The sequence below is a fragment of the Montipora foliosa genome, unplaced genomic scaffold (assembly GCF_036669935.1).
Source record: "Montipora foliosa isolate CH-2021 unplaced genomic scaffold, ASM3666993v2 scaffold_450, whole genome shotgun sequence".
Taxonomy (NCBI): Eukaryota; Metazoa; Cnidaria; class Anthozoa; order Scleractinia; family Acroporidae; genus Montipora; species Montipora foliosa.
In genome coordinates, this window is record NW_027179757.1 from 36528 (window position 1) to 50849 (window position 14322).

Below are 14322 nucleotides of genomic sequence, written 5' to 3' on the forward strand. Positions count from 1 at the left end.
CCAAGTAAGATTACTGCTGATAGTTAAGCCAAGTAACTTAGCGTTATGTACAACTCTAAGGTTCTGACTGTTAACTAGTAAAGGAGGCAGATCATCACGATGTTTTGTGAAGGTTATTTTTAACTCTTCACATTTTTTCGTTAATTTGGAACTGTTCTAAATAGCCCAGTCCTCAACTGATTTGACCTTTCTCTACAACTTTAGATACAGTTGTATCGTCTACACATTTCCACAGGCTTGCGCCACGAACTATTAAATCGTTGATAACAAGGATAAATAGCCAGGGACCAATCTTTGTGCCCTGGGGGACGCCAGAGGGAACCAAACCCCACTTTGACACGCACCCCTCACAAAGCTTGATCCTCTGGTACCGGTCGCTAAGAAAATTCATTATCCAATTTACAACACTTACTGGGAAATTGAGAGATCTTAACTTATGTGATACAATCCTATGATCTATCAGGTTAAAAGCTTTCGTAAAGTCAAATCATTATTCTTACAGTAGCGCCGTTTCTGTCGGTGGCCATGGCCCAATTGTTTAGCATATCTAGCAGGATGAGTGTGGTGGAGGATTTAGGTACTGCTCCATATTGACATTCGTCCAGTATCTGCAGCACTGCTGGCGTGCCATGCAAACCCACAACAAACTCCTCAGCAATCTTGGATAAACAAGGTGTGAGTGATATAGGACGAAGATCTTTTTTCAATTCCCTTACAGGTCTTTGCTTGGGCAGTGGTGTAACGTCTGCATGCTTCGATATACTAGGGAGTCGCTGTTCCTTAAAGGAGGCATTCAACATCTTTGTGATGGGACCGACCAGAAGTTTGTTGTACTCCTTTACCATCCAGTTTGAGATGGCGTCGGGACCACAAGCTTTGGCTGAGTTCAGTTTTCTTAGGACCTGGTAAACTTGGTTTTCAGTAACTTGCAGGAAAGTAGGGGACTCATCCAAGGATACTGCGACCAGCCGTTCAACCAGTCGGTATTCTTGCATGGGCTCTAAGAGAGCGGTGTTGATGGAATTAGCTAGTTCAAGGTCGTCGAGGTTCCATCTATTAGATTGTGCAGATCTCCAAAGCGTGACTGTAGACCACTTAAAGCCTTTACCTCACTCCAACATCTCTCTGGGTTGCTATTTTTAAGAGTACTGAGTTTGGACTCGTAAAATTTTGCTTTGCAACGTTTTCTTTCACGATTAATGATGTTCCTGTAGAATTTAAATTGTATAGAGTCAGAATCCAACTTGTAGAAGACACTTTGCCTTTTGATGATAAAGGCTTTCAACTCAGTTGTCATCCAGGGAACGTCTCTAACATTCACACGTTTCTTCTTCAAGGGCATAAAGATGCCAAGGCCTGTAGTTATAGCCTGTCTGAAAATGCACTCTAGCTCTTCGCAAGTGTTTAGGGAGATCCGCTCAATTGTAGGTAAAGTCCGCCTGATTGTACTGACTGCTACAGCAAGCACTTCCACAAGACTCAAGATCATGTGGTCTCTTGAGATGAAAAGCCCAGCATTGATAATGGATAGCCCAAACAGAGATAACATAAGTTATGCTGTTCAAGTTATCACCGCTGATCCTGCTCACACATTTAAGGCATTAGTTAAAGAGTTACGGGAGCACAGAGGATTAACAGAGAGGACAATTATATATTGCCAGACAATCAAAGTCACCAACCTTTATATTCTTTCTTCATATCAGAACTTGGTGATGACATGTACATTGACAATTCTGGTGACCCTTAGAAGAGGACTGTGGAAATGTTTCACAGTAGAATTGATGCTCTCAATAGAGATAATATTTTGGAGTCAATGGGGGAAACAAATGGCTCAGTCCGTGTCTTGATAGCCACCATTGCCTATGGTATGGGTATTGATTGCAAGAATGTCAAGACAGTTCTGCACTATGGCCCTTCTTACAACCTTGAAACATATCTGCAAGAAAGTGGCAGAGCTGGTAGGTCAAACTATGAAATGTGCAAGTCTGTGGTTCTTTACTCAAGCCTTATGATGAAGCACTGTTCTGAGGAAATAAAAAGTTATGTCCGGGAATCATCTTAATGCAGAAGGAAAATACTCCTTAAAAACTTCGATGTGGACCTTGGAAAAGTTCCTTTAATTGAACCAGTGCATAATTGTTGTGACTTTTGCAAGAAAAACTGTAAATGTCAGGGGGACTGTTGTGATTTTGTTTTCTTTAAGTCAAACTTCCCAGATGGCCGAGAGGGTCCAACTGATTGTTTTTCTAGAGTAGTGAGCGATGCTCAGAGGGGTAATCTACGCCAAGAGTTGAACTACCTTAAGAAAGCCTGGAGGGAACAATATTTGCGCAGAGTAAGACTTGAAAACGTGCCAATGTTTACCCCTGCAAAGTTGTCTGGTTTATTTGGAGATCTGCATGTGGAACAGATTTGGAACAATTGTGAGAAATTTTTCACTGTCACTGACATTTTCAAATTTGTTGACATCTGGAATTTTAGTGTGGCCTTAGAAGTTTTGTTTACCTTTAGCCAAGTCTTTCATGATGTTGATGTGTGTGAACCTGTTGAAGACCTCGAACACAGTGATACATCAGAGTTTGCTGATCTGGACATTTTTGATTTTGATGTTGAGGATTCTGTCTTGGCTGGCGTTCAAGATGAAATGTTTTTTATTGCTGAGGATAGCCGTTTTGCACCCAATGAAGAAGAGTCTGGCTCTGATGTTGAGTAAACTGGAGGTTTTGTTCAATCTGTTAACCCACAAATGTCATGATATTCTTAACAGTTCTATACTTAGCTGTTAGGGATTACTGAAGCATTCAAAGCAGTATCATTATGTCTGGTGTCCCTTAGCCAGGACATGTATATGTTGCTTAATTGAGTTTTAATATTACAGGAAATCAGATTTTTAAAAAAAAATTGGCTTAGTTAGAAAATTGGGTCAGGTCACTGTACATCAACTCACAAATATATAAATTACTAATCGTTATAGGCTCAATTTCCACTGTATCCCGGGTCTGTCCCGAACAACAGCAGGTAATCAAGCCTATAACTGTCACTGGAAAGGTCAAAAGCACTTTTGGGTTTTTTCCTACAGTGAGATGATTTAGACGTCCAATCCAAGCAGAACGTACATATAGTTGTAATATTGTGATATAGTTTATTAGGTACACAATGGAAATGTGGCTTGGTATTGTTCAGCTGATCCATATCTAGTCTTGCTTGGAACTAGAGGCTATTAAGGCTGTTGGGTACACAGACTTGTAAATAAACAGTATTGGCAATGGTCTGCTGAAATTTCCCATTTTTTATGTCAAAAGCTGTTCATATAGGTTGTTGGGTGGTATACGTGTAGCTGTATCAGAATCAGTTTCATTGAAGTCTATTTTAGCTTCAGCCTATACTGTAAAGCCCTGAGGGTATTGTACAAAAAATGTTTACTAATTAATTAAATTTAATTAACAACTAATTTTTGTCTAATGCAGACAACCTACCTCAAGAACAGGGTACAAAGAAAGTCGGTTTTATGCCTTGCCATTCGAGCAAGTTCTCACTAGTATGTACTAGCCCAAGAGTCCTTTAAAAAGCCCTCCCCCCCTCCCCTTAAAAAAAAAAAAAAGTTGATGACCAACATTGATTACAGTGCTTCTGAAATTTGAATTTCCCTAAGAACGTCACTTGCTTTTCGGGCAAGTCATGAACAAAATCCACTAGCCCCGGGCTATCAGGTACGACTTTCTTGGCATGGCTCATTTTCCCAAACAGTGGCTGGTAATCGAGCCTAAAGAAGCCACTTAAAATACAGAAAAAAGAAAATTTTCTGTCCCATCAATAGAGCTTTGTGTAGAAAGGTACATTTTTAGTATTTTAGAAAAGATGACTGCCTTCAGGAGGTTAGGCTCAATTACCAGCTGCTGTTTGGGGGATTTGAACAGAAATTTGACGAAACTATGTAATTATTTTGCATGGATTTATCGTGGCCTTTTCCCAAGTCTGACATTTTTCTTATGCTCATTTATCCAAGAGAATAATCCCTTTGATTCTAGCAATTGGAGGTAGTCTCTTGGACAGTTTGGAAAGGAAAACATTGCTTCCTGGGTTGGCTGTTTATGAAATACATTTTGTTCATCAAGTGTTTTAACGACTTTCTTCAAACCTTGCCCTACAGATTTCTTGGAATGTTCACCTGTGATCTTCTTAACTTTCATCTCTAGGTCTAGGTGTTCCAAAAACGCTTTAATGACGAAGAATGCCCAACAAATTCTACGGACACTAGCTTCACTGATATTAGCCCCCAGACCTCTAATCATATCTTTGATCAAATGATTGTCATGTTCCAAGGCTAGGTCCATGGCAACATTACATCCTGGCTTGCCATGTTGTTGACTGTTCTGTTCCATTTCATCCTTTCCGCTTCTCTGGGACTGAGCAAAGCATACATTTGAAACATGTGGAACAAAGCCTCCAAAGCATACTTGGTGCTGCCACTGCCATCCTGTTTGAAATATAAAATGAACATCTTGATACATTTTATTATCCTTTCACCATCACCCTCTTTTACGGCATCCATGAAGTTCCGTAACAGTAAAGCCATGTTCATGAAGCCACAGTGATAGTCAAAAATGTCATCTTTGGGTTTAGGATTTTGATCAGTGGGATCAGGCACAGTATTAACAAGTACTGGTTCCTCAGGAATACTGGGTGGGGGGTCATGAGACAGTTCATGCCTCATCCTATGGACTCCATCATGTTTAAATGAGCTTGAACACCCTGGGAATCTACACGGATACTTGCCATTTGGAAGTATAGGCTGATTAGTTAGTGCTGTTTCCCATTCCTGTAGTGCTTGAATATTGTTGAAGTGATTTTCATAGAGAGTTCCATCAACTACATAGGTTTGAATGAATTTTTTGATCACTCTATAAAAAAAACGTTGGCGCACCACCTTGAGTCCTGTTGCTAATTCTGGACTGATACTGTGCTTTGTGGGTTTGTCTTCTGTTGATTCCATGCCAAAGAACTTAAGGGCTGCAGCAATGATACTTGCATCCAACACCAAATTCACAAATCGCTTACATAGAGCAGGTTTTTGCTGGGATAAAACTGACCACATCGCGCCAGTTCACAAGGTTTCTCAAAGCAAACAGCAAAGTCAGACGCTGAGGAACTGCTGTAGTATCTAGAAAAAAATAACTGGATAAAAGAATAAAAAGTGTGGCTAAATAAACTGTTTCATTTATATTCAAATGAAACATTCTCTCGAAATGTCACTTAATGTGATCACACAGCAGAGGTGGTTTCTCATAGTAGATCTGAAATGCAGTGATTTGACAGGGAAAAAACAACTATTCTCACTAATTTTTCCTATTGAGACACACAATGTGACAGTGATGAGTTATTCCTCTCTGACTTGCAGACTTACATGAAACCAGGAAAACTGTAAACACTGGAAATATTTCTGGAATGTTATTGTGTTGCAAGAAGAAAGTCAGGCAGGTGTGAGAAACTAAACTGTAATCAAGAAAGCTATTTAGTTTGTGGTTTTGCGGCTAGTTTGTGTCCTAACACAATAAATATTCCTGAAATACTTCAAGTCGTAATGGTTTTACTGGTTTGACTGTACAATGATGTGTCACATGGTAATAATTTGTTTCAAAAACTTACTGATAGGAACTTGTTTTCAAGATGCCAATCAGCAAGTTGAAAGAAGAGGCCCTCCAATCTACGTGTTTTGCTGTAGGCATTGCAAACAGAAAACTGTGCTTGTACACCTCTCTCCATTGTTTTCTGGTCTCCAACAACAGGGACACGGTGAAACACCTCTTTTTCATTATCGAGTACAACCGGCACCAATCCATGGAGTTCCCTTACAATATCGATCATGTCCTCTCCCAAATTTTCATCTTTAAAAATGACACCAAGATGAACCTTATAAGAAGAAAATGACGAAACTGATAATAGTCACTGTACTGTTTTTTTGTTTTTACTATTTGTTACTCATAATAGTTTTTTATTGATATATTCCAATGTCATGCATTTTTTAAGATGTAAGGTAAGTAACTGGGTTAGTCTCTGAGTTACATCTGTAACAATAGATGAGTAGCACAATCATGACTCCATTTTTGTGTTACATAGGTCAAAAAGACTTCAAATGCTGAAATGCTCTCTTTATTATTTCTCTATGTCCACTTTTGCTTTTAATGTTTGTTTCGAGCAGATTCATGCAAAAAGTTACAGTTATGTGATATAGAAAGCAGTTTTTCCATTTACCCATAATCCTTTGTGGGCATGGCCTATTTCAGATTCAAATCTTTTTTCAGGTTTATTTTGAAAAGGATACAACTTAAATTATTTGTACACCAAAAAGACTTATTTGTACGATATGGGAAAAATTTGGAGGGTGAAATAGCAATTAGAAGCAGAGATATTGCAATTAACAAGAGTACCCCTAGAATGTAATCATGACCGAGCTACTCATCAATAATCTTACTGTTTCTGTTTTATTCTTCATTGCATCTGAGTACTTATGTTTGATGTGTAAGGGTATGACATCCTTTAAGAGTGGATTTCTGTAAATGTCGACCGGACCGGGAAATATGAAAAAATCGAAAAATACAAAAAAAATTCCCAAGATAGTCCTCAATGACCTATTCATGAAAATACAAATTTGAGCTCGATCAGATAAATATTTTGGAAGTTATGCGACATTTTAGTTTGGGCGGCTATATGCCTTCGTCCTGAGCTTTTTTCGGAGGCTTGAAAGGGGTTCAAGAAACGAGTTTGTTTTGTTTCTACCCTAAATACAATCCAAACTACTAATAGCTCATTTGATTAAGGATATCCTGAGCAATATTTTGATGTGTTTTGGGAGCAAAAGATTTTAATGTGAATTTTTGGCAGATTTTTCAATATTTTCGTAATTCGGATATCGTTTTAGGAGCGAATTTTCGCCCGAATTCAAGTGCTAAAAAACGCATCCGATACATGAGTTTTTGCAATTAAACTTATATCATGTGAAAGAGCATTCTTTGAAGGTCTAAAATCTAATTTCAAAACACAAGGCAACACCACTTTCTGATTTTTAGTGAAGCGAAATGCAAGTACCACTTGACTGAAATTTGACCTTTTCACCACACGGTCACGCGACTGCCAGGCAATAACTCGAACAAAGATTCAATACAAATATACTTTATTTTACCATTTCTATGGCTAACAACCAGATTGAAATACAATTAAGACTATCCTTTGCTGGTTTCTTAATTAAAATAAAAATTGCAAGAGTATAAAACTTGATTCAGACCTCGGATTGCAGTACGTTGTTTGTGTTAACATGGTCAAGTTTGACTCGAGTAATTATTTCCCCTATCAAATTTTTCTACAAAAACGTTTGAAAACTATAACCAGACTACAAAATATTCATGTCCGTACCTTTAGCTACGTGCTCGGTGCCCTTGGTACCGGAGATCCTTTGGAATATAGGTGGAAACATGGCAATATATGGGCATCTTTTGCAAAGCAGTATGTCAAGGAATGAGCGTTACGTGACATCAGGACAAAGGAAGCCCACACTAGTAAAAAGTGGAGGGTGACCAAGGTGTCAATAGCTCATCTCCTGTGTTGTACGCCTTATAGACGGTCACTTCACTGTTGTCGCTGTAGACAAAGTTGTTCAACGAATTAATGGCTTCCCAGCGTGTAGCACTTTCTTGAGACGGTTTGGCGCTGCCTTGAGCACTGACTAGGGCAACCCTTACCCCAGAGGTGCCACCGTAGGACAGCATGCACTGTTCGAAATCCCTTGCTGTTGCCACATTATGCCCCTCATTTAGGTCTCGACGTACGTGATCCTTGATCGCCGCTGCCTTTCGATCGCATGCACCTTTACCCCCTTGTGGATCGCTGAAGTCGACGCGGTTTACTTTGATGCCAGTATCGTCGCCCATCAGTCGACAAGAGGATAACATGTAGGCACTATGGTAGCACCCAGCGTTGTCCTGCCGAAGGGAAGCGGTCTTGATCTCAGGGTGCTCTTTCTTTAAGGCCTTCAACGTTTGCCACAGCAGCTGCACTACATTGCCCGCGTCCTGATTGCAGTCTTCTACAATGTGGACAAACGTCTGCTGTTGAAGATCGCCATCCACCCTCCGCACGACAATGCTGATGTGCCACAATATGCCGCGTTTCCCAAACCAGTCAGCTTGGGTTTCTCTGTACCTCTGCGGCAGCCACTTCATGGCCCAGTCTTGGGTGATTAGTACAGAGGACTCGTCAAGGCTGTCAAGTACGTCGGTACGGGCCTGGTCTTGTTGGAATGAGCGCAATTGGTGGGCCTTCCATGCCGCTATCGCTTCCTTGGCAATACGGAAGGAATAGAGAAGATTGTCGCGTTCATCCTGAGATAGCAATGTCTCATTCGTCAAGGCTTCTTCGATTTCCTTCAGCGTAGACTTGAGATCTTCACAGCGCGGACACCTGTCGTCATGGTGATGATCGCAGTGTATAGAGAGAGCTTTCACCTTTGGATCACTCAAGGCGTATGCCGTACAGTGGTCGCGTATTGTTGCATCCTGCAGACAGATGGACCTGGAATGAATAATATACACTGATTACACAACTAGGGTTTTACAGTCATTTTCACAATACTTTACCGCCACGTAATTCCGCAGTTCAAACCACAATTCATGTTAGATTACAGAAAAACGAAGGACTGAAAATCGATTCCTTTTTAAAGGTTCATTTGATTTTAGGAGAATCTTCTAGTTAGCTAACTATGAACTTGAATTCTGTTGCAGACTTGAAAACCAAGTTATGAGTACACAGAGCGTGTAACGAATATGTTTTGTATTGTATATTGTCGTCCATGACGTACTCTGACGTATGTATATATACATATACATATACATACATATACATATACATATACATATATAAGTGTGAAACTTGATTTTTGTAAAACAGTGCTCAATACATAGAAGTAGAGCGAAATATATACGGAAGAAAAAACACAAACTACAAGTTCATCCCTACAAGCCTGTTTCGTGGTCGCTAAAAATCCCCTGATGAGTGGGCGACCATGAAACAGGCTTGTAGGGATGAACTTGTAGTTTATGTGTTTTTTCTTCCGTATATTATATATATATATATATATATATATATATATATATATATATATATATATATATAAAAATCAAAAAAATAAGCAAAATCCAAAATTTTCAATCTATATACGTCTTTTGTATTTCCATGAAACGGCAATGACAGTTGCTATGGCACCGGATACAATACTTTACAATGACTATGTGATTGCTTTGTCTCGAGCAAGGGTGTGATGTAACGTGTTTGTTTTACTCCAACCCCTCATCAATACTCGAGACAAAGCAATCAGATAGTCATTGTAAAGTATTGCATACATACACATACATATATCCGTTTGAGGGCCGGGGCACGAAAAACAAAATGCTTACTTTCCTAGTTCTAGTTAAAAGTAGCTAGCTAACCTTATAGTCCGCCTTGATGTATTGTTTCCCCTCCTTGAGGGATCTCCGAAGGCGGTCAAGCCAATCCCTGTCACAGCTCAGTCTTGGGAGGATAGTGATGAGGTCATCGAATGCTTTAGCACCGTCCGCTGCAAGATAATCCAGGCCTTGGAGGGATTTGCGCACAGTGGCTGAGCAACAGTCGAGTATTCGCAGCATTGTAGACCTGCTAAATGGCGTGAAGTCCACCTCCTTGCAGTATTCTCTGTACTGCGCCACGATACGCTCAGGGATGAAGATTCTAATGAGATTAGGTGTCTCAAGTACAGTACCGTCAGCCAGCGTTAGCACCTTTTGGCCAAAAGGAAGATCTTGAATCACATGAGGACTCGTGACAAAGGCGAGGAAATGATCTAGCTGGCGCCGATCGACACGCATACGGGGGCTCTTGGTAGTTGTGACTGGAACTCCACGACCATACCGCAATGCATGATGCCTTGCAGCCTTTACCCGATATTCTGTTATATATAGCGCTGTAGTATCCTGAACGGTACAAGGTCTGCCATAATTGAGAGAACCTGACGCTTTGTATCCCAAGTAGATGCATTGCTGTAGGTGTTGGCGAAGTTCTGGAGGTACTTATCATCTGCAGGGGTAACTGTCGCGGGCAGTCCAAGGGATTTCTCGACCTCACCAGACTGCAGAAGAGCCTCCCACAGACTTGCATTATCTTCCGGACTTATCGCATCCAGCGTCGGCACAACTGCGTCCCTTGTTGTCCCGATATATTGCTGTTTTTGTTTCGAGCCCAGTTCCTTCCAAGGCTTCTTTTGTGCCGCCAAGACTGGTTTTTCACTTGCTGCCAAGAAATCGTTGAGTCTGTACCGACGCAGTCGCAAACTGGCACTGTGGACTTGTGTGTTGCTGGACAGTTCACCACTACTTGGATCTGTGCTTTCTGGGACGTAGAGACTGGCCTCTGCGATAGACAAATTAGCCATGGCTTGGCACAAATTTGGCCTGTCGCTATTGCTCTTGAATTAAAGAAACAACAAACCAACTTAGTGAAAACGTTAACGTTATCGACATTGACTCAATATCATTCACACGTGTGTCTCAAGCCATGTTATTGGCGCCAAGGTCTTATACACGCCATGGCACCATTAATGAAGTCATAGCGTCACCTCACATGTAGCTATGTACTTACATTATCACTAGTGCTGGAGTCGCTAGTCGCGTCGGCCGGGGCTAGCGTCTTATTACTTTCCTGACAGGTTGATCTCTCGAAAGTTATCTCAGGACTTAATGCTGGCACTGCAGGCATTTGACTCTGTGATTTTTCTGCAAGGGAGCCACGGCACGATCTACATATCGCTATAAAGAAGTGAAATTGCATTTACTCAGTAATGACATTGAAAGTTTTTTTGAACTGTAAATTTCATCGGTGTCATTACAATTGCGTGATGCGCACTTACGAGCTCCAACTGGAACAAAGATGGCTGTTTCAGCAAATATATGCCTAGAATGAGAAAATGTCAATGTCTTTTCTTTTCTCCTTTTCTTGCTTTTGTGATGGGGCGCCATAGACTGTGGAACTTGACACAGTTTTTTCTGACAACGCCACCCAATGCCAAAATCGTTACGGTGCTTCGGGCATATGGTCATCAAAAGGTGCTCATCATGCATATCAAAAATGCCAGCGATAGACAATAGAATGTAAAATATATGTAAAAATTACTTGTAAAAGAGTGCGACTCGCATTTTGCTTTTACCGCCTGAAATGCACGTTGTTACCACTGGTTAATCGGTTAATATATCCCCTTTCACTTGCAAACATTTCAAGTGCAGCTTTATAAGATGACAAACAGTGTCCCCCAATTAGTGTGATAAGTGCTAGAGAAGAAATTAGGACAAATAAAAAGTCATTTATTTATTTTTTAAACAAAACGCTTGACCTTATCCTTCTCTCGCGTAATGTTTTGTGGCGCACACTCCAATGAACTGTAAAAAAGAGGTGTGAGCTTCGTTGGTGTTTCTATTAAAACGATTCGTGATAATAATAGGTAACTAGCAGTAAAACTAGTGTAAGCTGCGTCCGTGTTTCTGTCAAGACAATTGTGATAATAATAGGTAACTAGCTAGCAGTAAAACTGACTAGTTTGAGCTGCGTCAGTGTTTCTAATGAAACAGTTGTGATCAAAAAGTATGTTTTAGGGACCATTCATTTTTAAGAAAGGGGGGGGGGGGGCCGGAGGAATTTAATGGGTTCAAGAAAAATTTACACTGTAGAAAGGGGTGGTTCACTTCATATTTTCTTGTCATTAGTAAGGGAAGGTCACTGAGAAAAATAATATATAGGGGGTGGGCCACTTTTTTATCTTGAAAGGCAAGAGAAGGGGCTAAACATTTTTTAACTGGTGCTGTTTACGATTCCTCCGACCCCCCCCCCTCCAAAAAAAACATGAATGGTCCCTTATACCGTAAAAGTGATGGCAGAGAAATCACTGACGTTTCGGACATAAGTCCTTCGTCTGAGTAAAGAGAAAGGAAGGTTATATATAAAAAGAAGAAATCAATAAAAGAGTGAATAAAGATAATTTTTTAGGGAAAATACTTTTTTTTCAATATATGGCCGTATCGCATCTTTTTCCAGCTCTTCTAGAAATCTACTCACATGGACTTTGAACTTTGTCCAACGTGTTGGCTAGTCCTGGACAACAAGGTATGTGCCAAAGCAGACTGAGTACGAGGTTCAGTACATTACTAGAGTAACTATTAAATTAAATAACGGCTGATCGAACACTGTTAACCTTAAACAGCGTACTTACTAGAATAAGATAAGGAAAGACTTTGAAGAGTAGAGCAGATTTCGTATGACTGTGAAAAGGTCAGGGCGCAGACGCGGTTACGGCGCAGCAAGGCAAGGCAAATAAAACATAGACATCACGGTTGCGGCAAGGACCTTTTCACGGTCATACGAAATCTGCTCTATCGCCTAAGCTCAACCAACAAGGTTAACTAGATTACTTAGTAACAATAGCGTTAACTGCAACACATTTATTCACTCTTAGATATAGTCAGAAGTTCATGATATAGTGGTTTCTTTTCTTTCTTCTTCTCTATCTAACCACGCTTTCTAAACCTTCCTTTCTCTTTAAGTTTTCTTTACCCCTATCATGGACTAGCATTTGAAGAGTCAGTAAGTCCTCTCTTATTTTTACGGTTTTTTATTAGAACTGTCAAAAACCTCATTATATGCACAAAGACTAAAACTTACCCGCCCTGGCTAGAAGAAGTTGTACTTCATTTTGCAAGCCGCAGTTCACGAAACTTGCTTCTAAGGTCTTCGTGAAATGGTCTTCAATGGACCTACAACACTCCACCAAAGGAACCTGTTCCGTACTAGTGGGATATTTGGGACTAAGCCTGCATTTACCTCCGACCAGAGCTGCATACTCACAAGCGTTGCCGTCCATGTCGAAGAGCGAACAGAGATCTACACGAAAATTAGCGAGCGAGTTGAAAAATGTTCATTGCACAATATTTTGCGAGTGGTTGGAATATATTGCCAAATATGTCTGTATTTGATGTAGTTAATGAGTTAAACAAACAAATCGTACCTACTTTTCGTTTGCTTTGTGAGAATTTACACCACCAAGTATATGTGGGCTTCCTGTATCCTTATGTCACGTAATGCTCATTCCTTGACATACTGCTTTGCAAAAGATGCCCATATATTGCCATGTTTCCGCCTATATTCCAAAGGATCTCCGGTACCAAGGGCACCGAGCACGTAGCTAAAGGTACGGACATGAATATTTTGTAGTCTGGTTATAGTTTTCAAACGTTTTTGTAGAAAAATTTGATAGGGGAAATAATTACTCGAGTCAAACTTGACCATGTTAACACAAACAACGTACTGCAATCCGAGGTCTGAATCAAGTTTTATACTCTTGCAATTTTTATTTTAATTAAGAAACCAGCAAAGGATAGTCTTAATTGTATTTCAATCTGGTTGTTAGCCATAGAAATGGTAAAATAAAGTATATTTGTATTGAATCTTTGTTCGAGTTATTGCCTGGCAGTCGCGTGGCCGCGTGGTGAAAAGGTCAAATTTCAGTCAAGTGGTACTTGCATTTCGCTTCACTAAAAATCAGAAAGTGGTGTTGCCTTGTGTTTTGAAATTAGATTTTAGACCTTCAAAGAATGCTCTTTCACATGATATAAGTTTAATTGCAAAAACTCATGTATCGGATGCGTTTTTTAGCACTTGAATTCGGGCGAAAATTCGCTCCTAAAACGATATCCGAATTACGAAAATATTGAAAAATCTGCCAAAAATTCACATTAAAATCTTTTGCTCCCAAAACACATCAAAATGTTGCTCAGGATATCCTTAATCAAATGAGCTATTAGTGGTCTGGATTGTATTTAGCGTAGAAACAAAACAAACTCGTTTCTTGAACCCCTTTCAAGCCTCCGAAAAAAGCTCAGGACGAAGGCATATAGCCGCCCAAACTAAAATGTCGCATAACTTCCAAAATATTTATCTGATCGAGCTCAAATTTGTATTTTCATGAATAGGTCATTGAGGACTATCTTGGGAATTTTTTTCGTATTTTTCGATTTTTTCATATTTCCCGGCCTGGTCGACATTTACAGAAATCCACTCTTAATATCTCAAAAGCACTGAAATTTTCCACCAGGACCCTACCAACGAGAACAGTGAAGTCAGACAGTAATAAATTCTGGTCATTAAAGCTGGGAAGGAAGGCACTGTTTGGTACATCTTCAAGATCGGCTATTGGTGAATCATCTGCTAAATGGGTGGGATTCACGCGGTCCATGTACGCATTGTGATTAC

At 40.1% G+C, this 14322-nt stretch overlaps 1 protein-coding gene across 1 annotated transcript; it reads right to left on the minus strand.

Annotated features, from left to right (window-relative positions):
* Nucleotides 1-482: 482 nt before the first annotated feature.
* Nucleotides 483-995, minus strand: LOC137989280 (uncharacterized). Its single transcript, XM_068835114.1, has one exon. It carries the CDS (start codon nt 993-995, stop codon nt 483-485), a length of 513 nt encoding a protein of 170 aa, XP_068691215.1.
* Between the last annotated feature and the right edge of the window lie 13327 nt (nt 996-14322).

What these genes read in the sequence shown, in the direction of transcription:
- LOC137989280 (XM_068835114.1), bottom strand. Translation starts at nt 995, where the DNA reads ATGCAAGAATACCGACTGGTTGAACGGCTGGTCGCAGTATCCTTGGAT.